The 18549-nt window shown below is 39.4% G+C and overlaps 1 protein-coding gene across 2 annotated transcripts in view; it reads right to left on the bottom strand.

Moving 5' to 3' along the window:
- Nucleotides 1–18549, bottom strand: part of STK32B (serine/threonine kinase 32B) — a 157277-nt gene that overhangs the window by 25460 nt on the left and 113268 nt on the right. For both annotated transcript variants that reach the window (XM_066548620.1, XM_066548619.1), the window contains exons 6-7: nt 15627–15716; nt 4153–4256 (exon numbers count right to left, since the gene is read on the bottom strand). In XM_066548620.1, the coding sequence (XP_066404717.1) occupies nt 4153–4256; nt 15627–15716 (194 nt within the window). The remainder of the gene's footprint in view (nt 1–4152; nt 4257–15626; nt 15717–18549) is intronic.

Raw genomic sequence — 18549 nt, 5'->3', positions numbered from 1 at the left:
CAAAATCATAAAGAGGTGGCTGAAAGGAGCTTTGTCATCCTAATTTTACTGAGTATAATAGATAAAGAAACTAAAAAATGCTTACAAAAGACTGTGTCAGAATCACAGTAAAAAAGAGGACTACAAATCCCAACTTTTCTCCGTTTTTTTTTTAAATCCAAAATTAACACACTACATGGATCTGCTGTCATGTGTTTGCAGTGCCTAAATTCTTCTAGAGATGAAGAAAAGCTCTGTTCTTTGCAGTGCTTTGTTCATTAAGTTTTTTCTGATTTATCTTTTATCACATGCAGAATTTGGAAATAAAATACTACATATAAATTTATATTCTTATTATTTTCTGAGCACACGCTTGTATTTGAAGCAAGTTGTTATAATTATACTTAATGTATTTTTGTAAACAAGTGCAGAGAGTGGATTGCTAGTGAATTAAGTTGTATCCAGCATGTGATAAATATGTGATATGAGATCTGCAGCTAAATGCCATCCTAGCAGCAGTGTGCAAATTAATGCATCAAAATTCATAATCAACATAGAGTTACCTATTAATCCAATATTCTGAACAGCAAAGGGCAGACGCTCATTACCTTGACTAAGAAATGAATCATCCCTTTGCTAGTATGTACTGGTAGAAGATTATAATTTAAGAATATTTCTAGGTGTAAATTATCTAATCTGTTAAGGAATTGGGGTCACTCTTCATAAATACCCAGGACATGTTTTTATTCTGGGACAATTCATGCATACATTTAACTTTCATATGTGTGAAACCAAGGGCATTCCAAGGCACTGGGGTGCTCTAAAAAGAAATTCATAGAGGGTCTAAATCTTTTTGCTTTGATTCACACTCAGTTAGCCCATTATCATTTAGCTATACCATGTCCATATGAATTCCACAGTACTTAAGTGTCTGCTTTAAATGCATAATTTTCCTGAACTGGATTCAAAATTGTCATTAGAAATAGTCTGTTATATGCTTTCCTCTACATGTGGTAATGTTGCCATAAAACAGTTATTAAAAATGAAACTTTTATGTGCTTTCTTTCACCTAGAAGCAATGTACTGCTGACTTAACTTGATATAACAATGATCAGTGGGATCATTGAGACAGAATGTACATCAATTGTTGAAAATGGCAATTTTCACTCTAAAATTAGCAACTATAAGGAATTATGAATCATCAAAAGTTTTTCTGTTAAGAATGTTTCTGCCCATGCCTTTTTCCTGACAGAAAAATCTCTAAAAATTGCCTTATTTTCAAGATTATTGGCATTCTAAAATCTTGATTTTTTTGAGATTTGCAGAGATTTTAAATATTTTTATTAGTTAATTCGAACTATAAATGGCCGTTATAAGTTTGGTCTTTTGAGGCCCTTCATACCTCTGTCTCCCCTGTTTTTCAGCTATTCAATCCACTCAAAGGTCCCTTCAGTTATATTTTGTGGAAAAAGGAAAAAAATCTGGTTTGCTTTTGTTCAGGATTTTATATCAAAGTTTGTTATTAATTGATCACATTGCAGTGGAAGTCAGAATCTGGGAATCCCACCTACTACTCATTCCTTCACTTTGTCTCTACTGAATTCACGGTATATACATTTATTGAAGCATTTTAGCAGTTGTCTATAGCTCAGGAACAGACTGACAAGTGGCATGGTTTGCATCATACAGTTTAATTACAGTTTAATTTCATGGACTTTGTGAAAAGACCAATGTTTGATGCAAAGCTGTATGAACTTATTTTTTTCTTGCTAGCTTTTTTACCAGCAGCTGGATAAGGAGAAAAATGTACCTATAACTTATTGAGAAATGTCAGCTGTACTATGGGTAACCAAAACTGGTGCAGGAAGCTCTGTACTGGACACAACATGCTCTTTTATCTACAGGTCCATTTCAAGCAGAACATGGTTTTGGCTGCCCAGCAGTGGGAAGGCAGAAATGAGAATGGCTGGAATGCCTTGATCACCCTGAGCAGCAGATGCAAATAAAACCAAAAATTCAGCTCAATGAAAAACAACTAATTTTTACTCATTTTTCTTTTACTTATCACCTCTTGAATTCAGGCTGTCAGCATCATATGCTATGCACAGCTCCGAGGTAGAAAATGAAATTTGTGATGTTTCTTATTTCTAATGCTCCTTCCTTCCTTGGCTCCTGCCTTTCCCAGGCAGCAGCACACACCAGGCTCCAGCTGCAGAAAGCCCTGTGTCCTGTGGCTCTGCCCCATGCCACAGCCTCCTCCTTGCCCAGGGCTGCTGCTGCTGGCTCGGGTGGGCTGCTCCGAGAGCCTGCCCATGATCAGGGGGCAGTGGGGCTGTTTCCTCTGGCTGTTTCCTCTGCTGAACAGAGCTGTGGGAACCTGGAGGAGCAGGCACTGCATGCCTGCAGGTTTAGCTCTCAGCCTTGTGTGCAAACTGTGCCTCCAGAGCCATCTGCTGCTGTGGCAGATGGGGCTTCGGAGCTCGCAGTTGTTGACGGCAGCGTGCCTCGGGTTAAGCACATCTCCTCAACCCACTGCTGCTTCTCTTGTCATCACTAGTGTCAGTTTAGGCCTTGTTTAGACTACAAAAATTTGGAAAATATACACCTTTTCCTTGTCCATACAGTGGTGTGGGCTGCCAAGCCATCCTCTGGCTGGTTCGGTAGCCAAGAGCTGCTCGTCAGGAGAAAACAAGCAGCTGGCTTGGGTGACTTGAGCAAGTTCAGATGGCAATGTTTTTATTTTATAAAAAACCTAACAAGAAATTGATTCAATCTCAACTGTGCTTTGTTTGTAGCCAGACTGACTTATTCAGGAAAGACTGTATGGATCTTGGCAAATGGATATCATCCTATATAATTTTTCATTTTTAAAGTGAATTGTCACATCAAAGTGATCTTTTGTGATTAGTCTTGGGAGTTCAGCTTTCATTAACAATCATTCATTGCTCTCCTTTCTTGGAGACAGTCACTGGTGAAAGGGTTGATATAAAACTATCAAAATGATCTCTTAATTTACTGTAAGTGCAGCTAGAACTACTGTTTGTGACTAGGACTGAGGATGTATTATGCTTATCATTGGCAGACTTTAACTCCTCCATTCCAGGAATAATGTCAGTCTAAAAACTCCCTAAAGTTTGAGAATTATGGTAGAGAAAAATTGATAATAATTGTTAGTTTGTTGTTTTTGCTAAGAAAGGTGTTTAATACTCCTCTACTTTGAGTGATGAAACAATCTTTGCATGGGAAAGATCTTTGTCTCAGGAGCATGACTTTTGTTATTCCTACAGAAATATAAAATAGATTGGCCAAATTTTAGGCCTTTGAAAAAATTAGCTTCTGAAGTAACAGTATGCAGACACTCTGAAATTAAATTTTCCATTTAAAAGTAAGAATAATTATTTCTTATTTCTATTTTCCTTTCTCTGTTCTTCTACATGAAATTGTGAGATCTTTGTGGGATGAATTGTCTGGCAAGACAAGGTAGCCACACTGTATTAGTGTCATAATATAAAAAAACATACTGCAATGCAATAACATCCACTTTCCAAAACAGGCATGAAAAATAATTTTAAAAAAACCCAAACAGCTGCTTTAGCTACGTCATCATCCTGAAATAGTATCTAAATTACTGTTTTCTGTGGGGAATAGTAAATATTGAAGCAACTGACTGAAATCCTTTGAAACAAAATGGAAAAGAGTTTTCCATTATCTTCTGTGATATTAGACCATGCTCAGGAAGATTTTTCATTAAGCTTATTCACATAATTGATTAGATAAGAAACAAATGCACTGGCACTAAGCATTTTCTGTAGTTGGGCCAAGCATCTTAGGAAATTAGATTAGATCTCTTATGGTATTAGCCAAGAGAATCAAAGAGAAAATAGAGTGTGAAGTAACTCAACTTCTATTTGAAAAAAATACCATTGCTTGCAATTCAGCATTATAAAGAAGCTGTTAAACATTAGGCCTTTCCTTAGCCAAACTGAGGCAAGTTTCCATAATGTATTTGCGTATGGGGTGAAACTTTGCCAAGAGTGTTTTCAGCTGGGAAAGAACCAGGACAACATTCCTGACCTGGGCCTTGTATACTCAAATTTTATCCTGAAGAGTGCACTCAGGGCCACTGCAAACTTGAGATTTTTGTAAGATAACAACAAACTCCATCATTCTTACCCAGCCCCTCAGTAATTCATATGCTGTAATTCCTAGCGACCACCAGTCTACCGGGTACGAGTATCCCGGACCTCCATCCATAAAAGCCTGGAACACTTCTGGAGCTAAAACAGTAAATCAAATAGAACAAAAAAGCATTTCATTAAGGTTAGACTATGGGTATTATTTCACAGCTGAAAAATGATCAAGGACTCGACAAACTGGAATTAAATAGATTTAGAAGCACAGCATTTTCAGGGTGAAGTTTCAGTGCCTTGTTTTACTCATAACAAGCAACCTTTGCCAGACAGGGTATTTCAAATTCAGTCATTTCATATGTTAATTCTTACTTGGTTCATTTAAGTTTTAAGTTATGTGAATAAAAATAAGTAATAGGAGGGGAATTCTAGGTCTGAAGTGTGACTTAGTACATTTAGGGTAATGTAAACATTTTACAGGAGAAATATCTGCAAGTGAGGTGGTTCTTCTGATTGATGAAGGTGTTGAATATGGTAAATCTCATCCTTATTCTACATTTGTATAGAACTAATCAGACAGGTTTTAAAGGTGTTCAACACAGGAAACTGGTACTTAGAAATCCTGACACTGATTTTATGATGTGAGAAACTGTCACAACTGGAAGAAAACACTCTATCAATGAAGTAATGACTTCCATAAACTTCTGTGGATGAAAAGAAAAGATATTTTCAAAATGAGGGTCCACTTTGTCTTAATTTTATGAAAAAAAATCTGTACTAAATAATGTTACTGTAATTTCTTCAGAAAACCAGATATAAATAAGAGTGGGTATGAAATGAAATGAAATGAAATGAAATGAAATGAAATGAAATGAAGTGAAATGAAAACTTGGTCATGCTTTTCTAATGATTTAACAGCAGAATCTCACTACACTTTGTTAAAACAACATTTTCACTGGAGATTTTATAAACAGCACTGTCCCCAGCTGTAACATCATGCTAGATTACAATTACCATGTGAGCCTCTTCTGGCCATGATAGTGAGGCTAATTTACCACATTAGCACTTATTACCATGGCCTCACTTTGTGGTGTGCACACTGCACTGAATGATGCAGTCTGGTCACACTTCTTACTGGCAGCTTGGGATTTGACTATTTATGGCATTTAGAGAAGCACCTTTAATAAATGGAAAGGCATTCCTCTTAGAGGAGTTTTTGCAGTCCTTGCATTATGGATGGCAACCTAATAATTTACAGCTCCAGAGCTGGCTTGAGAAAGTCTTCAAGAGCCAAATAGAATAGAAGATTTCAGCATCCATTCATTAGTTATGGCAAAACTCTGATCTGGGGGATAAAAACAGTGAATGTATGAAAGTGGTCTTATACTCTTTGACCAGCAGGATCATGTCTAAACATGTTTGGTATGAGATCTGTAGGCACCTAAATAAACATTTTTTCTGGAATACACATGTTTGGAGAATAGGTGACCATGGATCTCTGGCAGAGGAAAACTTGTGCTGTGATCCAGTATGACATAAAACAACAATGCCACGAGTCATTACACTGAGTTAACTCTTTCTCACATCCAGATGACATAGCTTCCCCTGGCATGCTATATCTTCATGTGTATTTTAACTCTTATTTGTGTGCTGCTGGTGTGCAGGCACATCCTACAGGTGTGCAGTGTATCACATAGGTGGTGAGAGCATAAGAAGGATCCTTTGTATTACTTTTGTGGATCAATGCACTTAAATTGCACATCAGGCACCAAACTTACATTTTGGCTATCACCACAGAAACCTTGTAGTGAAGGTTTGCTTGACTTAGCCCCATTTGTTATGGTTTTTGCCCACTGTGCCTAAATGATGTACAATATCTCATTACAGAAAATAGCCTTTTGGCATTTTTACTGAACTACACAGGTATAATGCTGGTTTCACTATTTCTTTTATAGCTTTAACATTTTATTAATGAGACAGATCACTATCTGATTTCTGTGAGATAGAGGTGAAAGTACTTTATTGATGTAACCTATGACATTGCCAGGCTGGTGCAGCTGTTTTGCTAATTTAGTGACTGAGCTATTGACTTTTATTTTATTTTATTGTTCTAAAATTCTCAAGGTCAATTCATCCTACATTAAGCAGATCAGCAGAAAGTGCTTTATTTTGCCCTGGAGTTTTAAAGCTGTTTTCTCACCTTAAGCTGATGGCATTCTGAGGACAGAATCTGAGCAGTTAAGGTCCTGAGTTTTAAAGCCCCTTTTTGCCCACTTTAACAGCATTATTTTCAGTCCAGCTGGAATGCCTCTCTGTATTCTATCAGCTCCAGTGAAGTGATTGTAAACACTCTCTTCCCATGGTGGGGGGACTGGCAGAGGGTGCAATATGATTTGCAGTATCCTATATTCAGTTTTTTTCTCAGGGTGAAATCTCAACCGTGTTGAAGCCAAAAGACCTTTCTCTAGTTGGACAGGGCTGTTGAATACCCATTTCACACTTAGCTTGTGCTTAATGTGTCTAAAAGTCTTTTTTTAACTGAGATATTAGGTGCAAACAGAGGGTTCCAGGCTGTGTGCAGACTTTTGGCATTTGCCTGCTCATTCAGAAACAGAGCATGATCTTACAGAAAGACAGCAGACCCTCCAATTCATGGAATTAACCAAGCTCTGAAGAACTAGAGCTATGAAATACAGGACATAATATTGGATTTTTCTGTAAGAAATAACTATGCCTGGGGAACCAATTCAGAGTGCAAACTGGTTAAGATAAAAGCAAATAAAAACTCTATAAGGAAAGATTACATTCTGCATTGATTTTCTTTAACACCATTACTTAAATATCTGTAATCTTTTAAAATTTGAACTTGATCCCAGGATCTGCTTGGACAGCCATCCTGCAGCCTGCTCTGGGTAGGTTCTTCCAAAGGATGATCAGATTTGAGTTTGCCAGCTTGGAGCAAAGGCAAGAGCTCCGCTGTGTGTGCCTGTTGTGAACATATCCTCTCTTGCCATAACAGATTTAGGATGAGAAGAATACTTCATCTTTTACCCCCATGCATCTACACAGGCAGAAGTATTCTGCCTTTAAGAGTTTGAGTGAACAAGAGTAAGAATACCTGCCAGAAAAAAAGTTTCATATCTTTTTCCTTTAGAAGTTTCCACTAAACAAAGGCTTTTCAGGAAAATAAATGGGTTTAATATTAGGTGTGATCCTGCAGTTGGTTTTGGCCAAGAGCTGTAGTTGCAATCACACACACTTAGGGGAAAGGCAGCTGATGTTTGCTGCCTGATGGCAGGAGCTCAACTGTTAAACAGTAAGGATAAATCAAGTAATAGCAAGTCTAGCAGCAAGAGTGAATTCAAAGAAAAGTAGAGAAGTGTTGCAGTTGGTGGATCCCACAGGTCCTCACAGTTTCCCCTGACTCAATTTCTTTGATGTGGTGGGGAACTGCATATTCCTAGAGCGTCCTGAAGAATACCCAACAGCAGGAGCCTGGTCCAGTCTCACTGCCCACCCTGTCTTGAGCAGAGCTGGAGCAGAGGCCCCTGGGGGCCCTGCTATCACCATTCACCTCACAGTCCCGTGACCCTAATGGAGCTCAGAGAGCTCCTCATAGCACATCTGAGTGGGGTAACAGAGGCCAGAAAGCCTCAGTGGGATCTGTACAGCTTCTTCCTCTGGGCAGTCATCATGAACTGCATTGGCTCCTCACCTCTGCCCAGATGCTCAGACACCTGGAAAACCTGTCACCCAAAGAACTGGGACTTTCAAGTCTGGAACTCAGAAGCAACACGTGTTTTTTTTTTGTTTGGGTTATTGCTTTTCATGTTTTGCAAAGTATGATCTGACACCCTTCATGCAACTTTTTGAAAATGACGAAGAAACACCCTTTAAATATCAATGCCATTCCAAGATGGGACATCTGTACTAATTTTAACAGAGGAAATAAACTCAGGAATGTCTCTTTGTCTTATATAGTAATGAGTAATTGCACATACTGACTTTGGCAACTAGCCAAGCTAAAAGTCCTTCAATTGTTTCTTTGCTGCATCTATATTTTTCTATTAATAATACACTTTCATTATTTCATTGTTTACCTGCTTTGCTTTCTTGAAAAGTTATATAAATAATCCACATTTGTAATGTATTCCGTGCTTCAGTGCATTTCTTGGTTGTCCCCAATAAAAATTTCCAGTCCATACTTTTTCCAACTAATAAATTAAAATAAATCCTCTTCAGACATGTATCTTTTGATGCTTTTGCACTGTATCTTTTTAATACTGCCATACTGCTGCAGAGTGTAGAAAGTAAATAAATGGCTATTTCTCTCTAAAATGAAACCATACTAGAGGACAACCTATGAACAAATTTAATGTGAAAGCAAATCTGGTGGGTCTTCATCCATCTCAGAAGTAATGGCATACTGAGATATCCTCAGTCCTGTGCTGTAGGCAAAAGGGAGTAATTTCTGACAAATCCATCCATGTATATAACTATCCACTGGAATTTTCATATGATCTGCATATGATCTGCAGTGTGAATTATGTAGATGATGCATCTCATATTGCATACATATTTTCCTAGAGATCTGCAACAAAAATAAAGTTATAAAAAAGGAAATTTTATGTTGCTGGTTGGTAATTATCTATCTTTATTTGTGGAAGGATATTAGTATCTAACAATGTGATTCATGAGCTTGAAATACAAGAGAATATCAATGTCAATGCAAATAATGCTAAACAAAATTTTCGCTCTTTATTCCTATTGTAAAAGTCCATTTTGTACAAAGAATAAAGTGTTTTAAGTAGGGTTTCTGAAAATCTGCAGAGTATTCATTGGTATCACAACTTCATAAATTGTAAGTGGTCTGGGTCTCTGAAATTCAGACTATTTTTAATTTGGTGCTCAAAGGTGAGTTTGAAAATGCTGTCCATGATAATAAGATCAATTTGAGGTCTCTCTCTTGGTTGGCAAAAAGAAAAGCTGCTGTTATTTCTGATGGAGCATCTACAAACTAACAAATCAGTCTCTTTAAGCCATAACTTGCAAGTCAGTCTTGCAGGAAGGATTACTGTAAGGAGCTGTAATTTAGTTGAAAAGCTAAATATTGCCAACGACTTCTGGTCATCAGTTCCTGCACAATGCCCTGTGCCAGTGTTATCAATATGAGAAACTGAAAATGAAAAAAAAAACCAAACAAAATCCCAAGTGTTTTTGGTTTTGTATTTTTTTTTAATTGATCCAGTTCAGGTGGGTATGTCCAAAACATTTCTTAAGAATGAAATCCCTGACAGTGCTCATCCACTTGTCGAGCTACAGCTCTCTGATGTCCATTTGCATCTCAGCAGACACCCTACGTGTCAGTGAGAGGAATCAGAGGTTTGTGGTTTCCTGGGGGGGTTGCAAAGCAACACGTTCTGCTGTAGTCATTACAGCAAAACACACTTCAGTGGTGTGGGTCTTACTGCAGTGCCCGAGATTTCAGATTGGAAAATACATTCCAGAGTCATTAGCAGAGATTCAGCATAATATCACACTTCCAGGTATCACTCTCCTTCCACATCTTAGTCCCCAGTCTTGGGGAAAAAATTGTGTGTATAAATTGATATATGCCCATACATGCAATACACACAGCATAAGCAATATTTTGATTGACTAGCACAGGACAAGCTGTTAAAAGGTTGGATGTTTACATCTAACAAACTTGTGAATGATGATGTATAGAACACATTTATAGTTTCACCTTGCTGAATCAGGCTTAAGGCATGACAGATTGAGCTGAATAAAAAATGAACTTGATATTTGGAATAATATTCCAAGAACCTTGAACTGAGATGTTTCAGTGAAATATTAATTGCTTTCTCAGCACTGTGATGATAATGTAATTTTCACTTTCCCCTGAGAAGTAAATTCAGGGGTCAGTAATTTTTCTGGATCATGGTTTAAATAAAAAACAGAAATCAAACTACAATAATAACCAGTGATCTTCTATCCAGAGTAGAAGCTGTTTTAAGAGCAAAATGGAAGAAAACAATTTCCCTCTCCCTGAATAGAAATGTGGATTTGGTAAACTATCAATTTAGCTCCTAGTGTTTACTTTCTTATGTGCTAAAAAGGTCTAAATTATAGTGGTCAGCCTTCTGACTCAGAGCTTTAGACTAGCCAGCTGCTAACTTCTATTTTATAAGGCAAAATGCTGCTTAAAGCCTGGGCATGCTGGGATGGCAATTTTCTAGCATGAGGTTTTTACTTGTTATAGCCATGTAACTGATTTTGCACCATTATTCACATTATACACCTCAACAGTTTTAATACTCATACTTAATGCAATTATTCAATCAAAGTAAATAATTTAGATACCATTACCTGAAAACAGACATGGCATTTAGAATGCCTTATTAGTTTTCCATATGGCTATATAACCTCTCCTGCCCTTATTCAGCCTGCTAGCCTCATACAACCCCCTGCTTTACTCAACCACTGAATAGAACTCACTTCTTGACCTTGCACAGAGAAGCCCTTGGTGGCTGAACATCTGGATCAGCCCCAGAGAAACAACCTTGAGTTGCTGCCCCTGCTGAAAGAAAGCCCAGCAGCAACGAGCAAGTCATGGTCTCCCATTATTGAACATGGAATTGTACACAAGCACCATTGTTACTCCATACAAAAAGCTTACAGTGGCTGCAGGGCCAGTTTTTCTTGCAATTTTTAGAAGGGATTTTGTCCAAAAATATCCATTTGGTGTTTGGAAGATTGTTCCAGTGTATAGCCAGCAGCTGTTCTGCCCAGTACTGAAATTAGTGGGTCTGTGTAATGGGATTTTCAGGACAGACTGTACCTGCCACAGCAGAAGGACTGTTCCAGGCTCCTGCATCACACACTCCCTGCAGGTTAGAAAATATCTTTGCACCAGTTTATGCATGCAAAAACCTGGGGGTTAACCAGGAGTTATCCAAGGGGCAGCAGGGCCTTGCTGGAGCCTGTTTGCCATCTCTGCTGCACCTCTTCTCCCCTCAGATCTGCCTCCAGAGCTCCACAGCACACCTGGCCCTTTTAGGCAGGCAATAAATAAACAAACAAACGATTTAACAAAAAAAGCCCAAACCAAAACTACCTCTTGAATTCAGAGTGGGGTATTTATTAACTGAAATAGTCAAAGAAATGATTTTATTACTAGTTCTGCTGGAAGATCTTAAAGGATGGTAGCGGGTCAGAGAGCACAAAGAGCTGAAGAGCAGCTGGAGGTAGTAACTTCTTTCCTGATCTCCTGAGGCTCCTCAGCTGCTTATGCTCCTACTCATTAGTGTCAGAGTGGAACCAAAACCTGACTATGTTTAATCACACATGTTTACATGTGTGTAAACATCACAGTGTTTAAGGGATTAAAGAATGGTGTGTGTTTAATCCCTTCAGCCACGTAGCTCCTAGCACGAGCTGAAAATCAGTGTGGAGAATATTTATTTCAGCACCTCAGAGTCTCACACAACCACTCTTAGTTCTTGCTGACCAGAACAAAGAGAAGCCTCCCTTGTCATGCTAAAATCATGAGATTTCCCTGGGATCAAAAGGCCAGGTAATGATATGACCAGAGAAACTCTGCAGACAGGCAGTCAAACCCCCTGTAGGATAAAGGTAGGATTTTTAAAAACCTAAACACTAACTAAACCTTAACTGCATTCAAAAGGCAATGAGCTGCAAAACAGCATTTAATTTCAGAGCACTGTTTGAGTCCAAGAAAGACCAAAGAATGGTGACTTTTGAAAACTCAGTTCAAAATTTTCCCTGCTATATTTTAAGCATCTGAGAAACAAATTTAGCTCTATGGGATAATTTTTTCCATGAGAAATGTTTATACCAGGACATCCACTTGCTTTCCTCTGAGTTCAATTGTAAACCTACAGCATATTAATTAATAAATATGGATGACTCATACATTTTAGAAGTTCAGTGGACCAGTGTAAATCCACAATAGTTTGGTAATCTCAGGCATACAGTCATTCTTCACCATGACAGCAGCCTGTGAAAGGAGCTGTGAAAACCTGAGATAACAAGCCTGTGAGATAGGAATGGGGTAGCTGAAACCTTTCACATAATTTATGACTGATTTTATTGACTTTGGATTTTTGTCAGGTGTATTTGTGTAACAAAATGTATTTTATTGGTTCAATTTGAGGTAAAGTCACAGTGCATCATTTGAATACCTTCAGTCTCTGGCTGAGAAAAACATCAAAGACTCTGCCTGGTCCCCCCAAACCCTCCTACCACTAAAACCAAAAGCTCCCAAATACTAAAACAAAAATAAGCAACAACAGCAGCAAAACCACACAAAGAACCCACATTAAAAAAAAAAAAACAACAAAAAACAACAAACCAATGAACCTTAAACCCCCTGAAATATAGCTTGTGAATGGAAAGGTTTTGCAACACTCAGAAATCATACACAGATCTATAGAAATTGATCATTCCAAAATGTTTCAATAAGGAAAAAGCATATGCTATAGGACTCAAACACACATAAATTTACCAAAGTGAGGAATAAAAGAAAGGTGACACCTGTCATGTTTTTTAGAAGTGATTTACTGTTTAACTTTTGAGTCTGTAGCTGTGCACCCTATTGCTCAGGTTGAGTGCTCTCATTGCATATGGGTGCCCAGCACAGAGCATATTTGAGACACACAGATATTTCTTGCAGCCTTGTTCAAAAGGGAGAAATTGAAGAAATTTCCTCTTATTTGGTTTTTGGGGTTTTTTTCACTCATAAAGATGGAACAGTGTAGCAAGTAGCAAGTAGCAAGGCCTTACAGTAGCAAGGCCTATGAAAGTAGCAAGGCCTTACAGAGGTGCTTCCAGCCAGCAAACACACACTTCCCTTTCTCACAAGAGGCCAAAGTAAAATCCTTCTGCAGGCAGAAGGAGTCACAGCTGCACAGAGCAGCTCATGCACCAGGGACCACGTCCTGCCCTGCCCTGGCTCCCCACATCCCCTGCACAATGGAGGGATCCTCCACAGTGCTTGTGGTCATTTGCTGGCAGCAGCTGTGCCTGCCAAAAGCCAGCCTGATCCCAAAGGACATTTTGCATTGCTTGCCAGGGCAGGATGACAGCCTGAAACTGTACAAGTTTACAAAGAGCTATTCCTACAGCAAAGCCTTGACAACACCCTCAGTCACAGGCATTGTAAAAGGTTTGAGCAGTGAATTTGTGAAGGTAAAATCAGGCACGGGTGGCACACAGGTTTCCCAAATCAGCAGAGGGCACACACTGCTTTCCAGTCTCAGCCACCTGAAAACATAAGACAAACTTGGAGGACCCCCAAACTCTAAGAAGTTGATCTCCTTTCAGCTTTTCAGGTCACTGGCTTTGAGAGGAATATTGCCAGCTGGGACTGCTTGGAACATGCCTTGAGCTGTTTTATTTTCCAGCATCACTCTCATTACATGGTTATGACAATGGGAAGATGCCACCAGCTCACATCCCAGGCAGCAGACCAAGAACTTTATGTTACAACTTACTTTATAAGTTGTTTAACCAATCACACAAAGGAAAAGCATATTGACAGTAGTTCCATACTGCCACTATAAGCACATGTACCTTTGGTTAAAACAATGCCTGCTTATTTTGAATACAATACCTGCATGTAAGCTTTAAAACACAATGCACAGAGCTCTATTACTGAGCTTAAAATTTCCTAATATCTTGCTAGATAAACTTTTCTGTAGCTAAGGGGGTTATTCTAGACAAGCGTTAGTACACAGACCATTGTTCTATTTGTCCTTTCTTTTTTACATTTTACATGATTTTTCTGCTGATCTATCTCATGGCTACTGCTTAGCTCTAATCACAGTTCTGCTGTCTCTGAGGCCTGCCTTTTCCACCTTTCCCAAAACTTTCTGATATTATGGATTCCCACAAGGAAAAGCTGCAGAAGCAGCAGAAGCAGCTGGAAGTGTCCTGCATTGCCTTGTCCTGCATTGCCTTGTCCTGCATTGCCAGCCTGGTGGCCTTGCTCTTTTCACACATACTGCTGTCCCTGTCTTTGTTCCTATGTGTGGTGGGTATTTCACTTGTCTGAATGAATTGGCTGGGAGGGAGGGAATATGGAAACTGACAGAGTTTCTAGAGAAACACTCAGGTTCAGGTACAGTGCATTCTGCATGAATTTTTAATAAGTAGGGAAATAGGCAGGGAATATTTCAGGCTGAAATATTTGGGGCTAATGTGAAGTGGGATTAAGCAAAGGCTGCAGGAGCTGATTCACACCATGCTTAGCATTACAAGATAGTCATCTTAATCAGAACAGCTAGGGCATTTTTACAACACAATATCAATTCACTCTGGTTTTTTTCCTGGAAACCATTTTTATTTTGTCATGCTGCATGTCTTGTTACGCCAAGGTTAAATTGTGCTTTGAATTCCTGGTAATAGAAGCTTGCCAGCAACCACAGAGCCAACCTCCTTAATTCTGTTGGTTTTGTTTTTTTCTATTTGTCTCATAGTCTAAACTTCTCAGGAGAAGCCACATGGAAAGTGATACAGCCTTACAATAAGAAGTCACTGCTACTAAACAGTCCTTGTAGAATTTTACTGAATTTAGAATTCCTCACAAAATAAAAGGTCTAAACTAAAAGGCGAAAGCAGCACCAATGAATATCTGACCATATCTGTCACACACTTAATATTTGGTTTGTTGAAGCTTTGTAATCCAAACTGTGCAACAGAGAATCCTTACCCGTCACTTTTCATCTGAAACAGGATTTTTACAGCTCTAAAAGCTTTGCTGTCTTCTTACAGCTCCAAATAAATGCAAGGATGACTCTTTTGGCTCTTTCTGAATGGTAAAGACTGCAACTGGGGCTTTTGCAGCACTTCACATTTCCAGGAGGTGAGGAAGGTGCAATGAAGAGAAAGTAAGTTGGTGGATGGTGTGATAGCCTTCATAAAGGAAAGGAGAGAATTTTTTTTGTACTGTTTCTTCTTGTGAGGTTGATGGACATGGTGGAGATCTGATGAGTGGGGAGGAGGCTTCAGGAGTGGAACAACTACATGAGCTGAGGTGAACTTAGACCAGATCCATTAATGTGAAAAGGTTAAATATTTTCCCTGTCTCCCATCTTTCCCTTGACCTCTTAATGCTCTGTATGCCATGCCTGTGCTGCTCATTTCACCTAAGCAGATGGACCATATATTCTTGTGGTGCAAATATATCATATATTCTGGTCTCAAGGTGTGGGGATTTACAGAAAGTAACACACAAATTCTCCTGAATTTGAATTCACAAAACCAAACAGAACCTGACTAGAAGAATGTAGAGATCAAGCTCCTGTATAAAAGAACATCCAAACAACATCCTCCATCTCTGAAGATTTTCACTGCTGACACACATATATATCCTGTCAAAAAAAGAAGTTGATCACATCTACTTTATGCTTTTACAACTTAAAATCCTTTTGCTATACCATTAGTCAGCCTTAATATAGGCTTTTTTTTGCATTTTTAAATGTGCTGAAAACTTACCCATGTAGGGTTTTGTGCCAGCCATAGAAGAAGCTTTTTCTGAGCCTTTCACTATGGTTGCTACATTAAAGTCAGTGATATGAACGTGTCCTGCAATTACACAAAGTAAAAACAGAAGTTAAAATAGCACATCATACAAATATTCCTCATTTTATCTAATATTTAAGTGATATTGGAAAAAAACCCACAATTTGAAATATATGTCACATTAATAGAAACTTAATATTAAATGTTACTCTGAACTAGAAAAATCAATTTGGAAGCACAGTGATGGAATAATTTTCTTGTCACCCACTACCTGTCTGCACTCCTGAACTGTTTTTGCTGATCACTCCTGAATCTTCTCATGCCATGAACAAAGATAAGAAATGGGCCCACAAGAACCCATTGAAGTTGGGTTCAGCAAGTTTAACTTGAAGTTTAGCAAGTCCAAGTGTAAGGTAGTGGATGGAGGCAATCTCAGACACGAACACACATTGGGAGGTATGGTAACTCATTGAGAGCAGCCTTGGGGGGAAGAGCTGGGGGGCTCTGGTGGACCAAAACCTGGCTATGTCCCAGCAGGGTGCATTTGCAGAAGGCTGACCCTGTCCTGGACTGCATCAAAGGAGGCACAGCCAGCAGGCTGAGGGAGGTGATTTCTCTCTTTCTGTCCTTAAGAGACCCCCCTGGAGGGTGGTGAGACACTGGCACAGGTTGCCCAGGGGGTTGTGGATGGGCCATCCCTGGCAGTGTTCAGGGAGGCTTGGTGGGGTTCTGAGCCCTGGTCTGATTGAAGTGTTCCTGCCCACAGCAGGAGGGTTGGAACATGATGATCTTGAAGGCCCCTTCCAACCAGAACCATTCTGTTATTCTGTTATTCCCTCTGTCTTCTCAGAAGTAACATGCAGAAGCAGATGTGAAGCTGGGTGTGAAATTTGCCACGTCTCCAGCTACAGACACCCCTCACATCTCAGGTACTTGTGACACTGTCTACAATTGCATCCACTACAGGTCACCATCAGCCTTTTTCTGAGTCTTCTCAGGGCAAAGAGGGAGAGGAGAAGACAAATGGCATTTTTATGAGACAATAAGTATAGTATTAGATCCATAGTCGCAGAAGATGTGCATATAACAGGAGCAGATCCCAAATCATCACTCATTTGAGAGCAGGTTGCAAGATGAACAGTAAGTGGCAGAAGTCAGCCTGAGAATGTGCTGCCTGACCAGCCAGACATGATTCAAACTGCACTAATGAGGCTGAATGGCCCAAACCTTCCATTACTCCTTTCCTGGGATAGTTTATGATAAGCATAGGTTCAGTTGCTCCACCACTGTGAAGTAATAGCTGTTGATCCTGGTTTGTCATAGGCAGATAAACTGGATAGAAATCCAGTTTGAAAATATGTAAAGCTTTAATTTGACAAGTCTTCTGTTAGGTTTTGTATCTTTGCTCAAGGACTAGTGTTGTGGGGTGATGCAGATGCTATCCTTGCTGTGATTACATCTGGCAGTGCCATGGAGGACAAGGAACTCCCCCATCTTAGCTCTGCACTCAGATCAGGATTAATAGATCATGTGTTGAGCTACACTTCTGAGTGACAAATTTGTGTGGGGTTTTTTTTATCAAGGTCTCAGTCTCATTCAATCCACAGAGTGGATCAGGCTTTGGGCATGATGCAGTTGTTCAGCAAGGGAGGTTTTTAATCATGTTTGCTGCCAAAGATGAAAAGAGTGTAACAAATGACTGATGGATTTTACCCTGGTGACTGATGGAGGAAGAGCAGCCTCAACAAAATGTCAGGCTGCTCCAACAATCTAACCCAGATCCTGCTCAAAGACCAGAGGAGGTATATCAGTCAACCTCTAATTGTGCAGCTGTGCATGTGTGAACTGAAATTCTCACAGGGCCCTAATTTGGCCAGATCTGACCTGATTTTGAAGGGGGAAGTACTTAAGAAGGTACTTCCCACTGATAAACTTTAAGCTGTTTCTCCAAATGAGACACAGTAGAAGTCTTCAATGAAATGGTTTGCCCACTTTTCTGCAATTTTTTCAAAAAACCTGCTTGCATTTTATTAACACTTTTTCCCTAAGATGCCCAGGCCAGGAAGCCCTCTACACATGGCAGGGAAAAAGTGTGAACCAAGGAAAGGCATCCCTTTATAAAAGGTGGGAAGTGTTAGGCTGCCATGACAAGAATCAGTGTTCACAGCCCAGCTTGACATAACAATTCCAAGGTGGTGTCCTACTCCCTGCTGGCTGGAGTGTAGCATATTTGCAGTTTATTTCTGCCATCATAAAACACTGTGGCTGAAGGCTTCTTGGAAATGATAACTGAAAAACATAAAACAACCTCATGGCAGTAGTTTAAAGCAATTCTATGTACACTGTAGAATGAAAGGTTGCAAGGATTTTGGTAGCCTAATATTCTCTCTGTTTTTTTGACAGATAATAGAAATAGAAATATATATGAAGTTCTTCCACTTAAATGACAGCATTGTAAGTGAGGCTCCATTAGAGTGCCTGTGTGACTGTTCATTGCAAAACATCTCTTGCATCCATCCATTCAGACTGATCCAAACAGGTGATTTGCAGTGAAAATTGCCTCTCCTGCAGTGCATTATTTTCTCTCCCTTTAATTAGATTTCTTTTCATTTAACAAAACCAGAATAGCACACATGAAATGTTGTATACATTGTGGGTTTTTTTGTTAGAAATGCCTTTCTGGAAGGTAAGGGATGGATCATGAAGGTAGATTCTGCACAGCTCCTCTGCATCCTGCTGCCCATACAGCAACAGGCAGCTCCTGTACCTGAGGTAGGACACAGTTTACTGCTGGAAAAGCTGCCCCTTTGCTTTTCCCCATCACTGAGCTGTTCCACCTATGGCAAGAGAGAGAGGGAGAAAACTTCTCCCCAGTAGGGAGACATTGAAAAAGCTG

The sequence above is a fragment of the Molothrus aeneus genome, chromosome 4 (assembly GCF_037042795.1).
Source record: "Molothrus aeneus isolate 106 chromosome 4, BPBGC_Maene_1.0, whole genome shotgun sequence".
NCBI lineage: Eukaryota > Metazoa > Chordata > Aves > Passeriformes > Icteridae > Molothrus > Molothrus aeneus.
The sequence above is the reverse complement of the archived record's forward strand: the minus strand, read 5'-3'. Positions and strand labels throughout refer to the sequence as shown.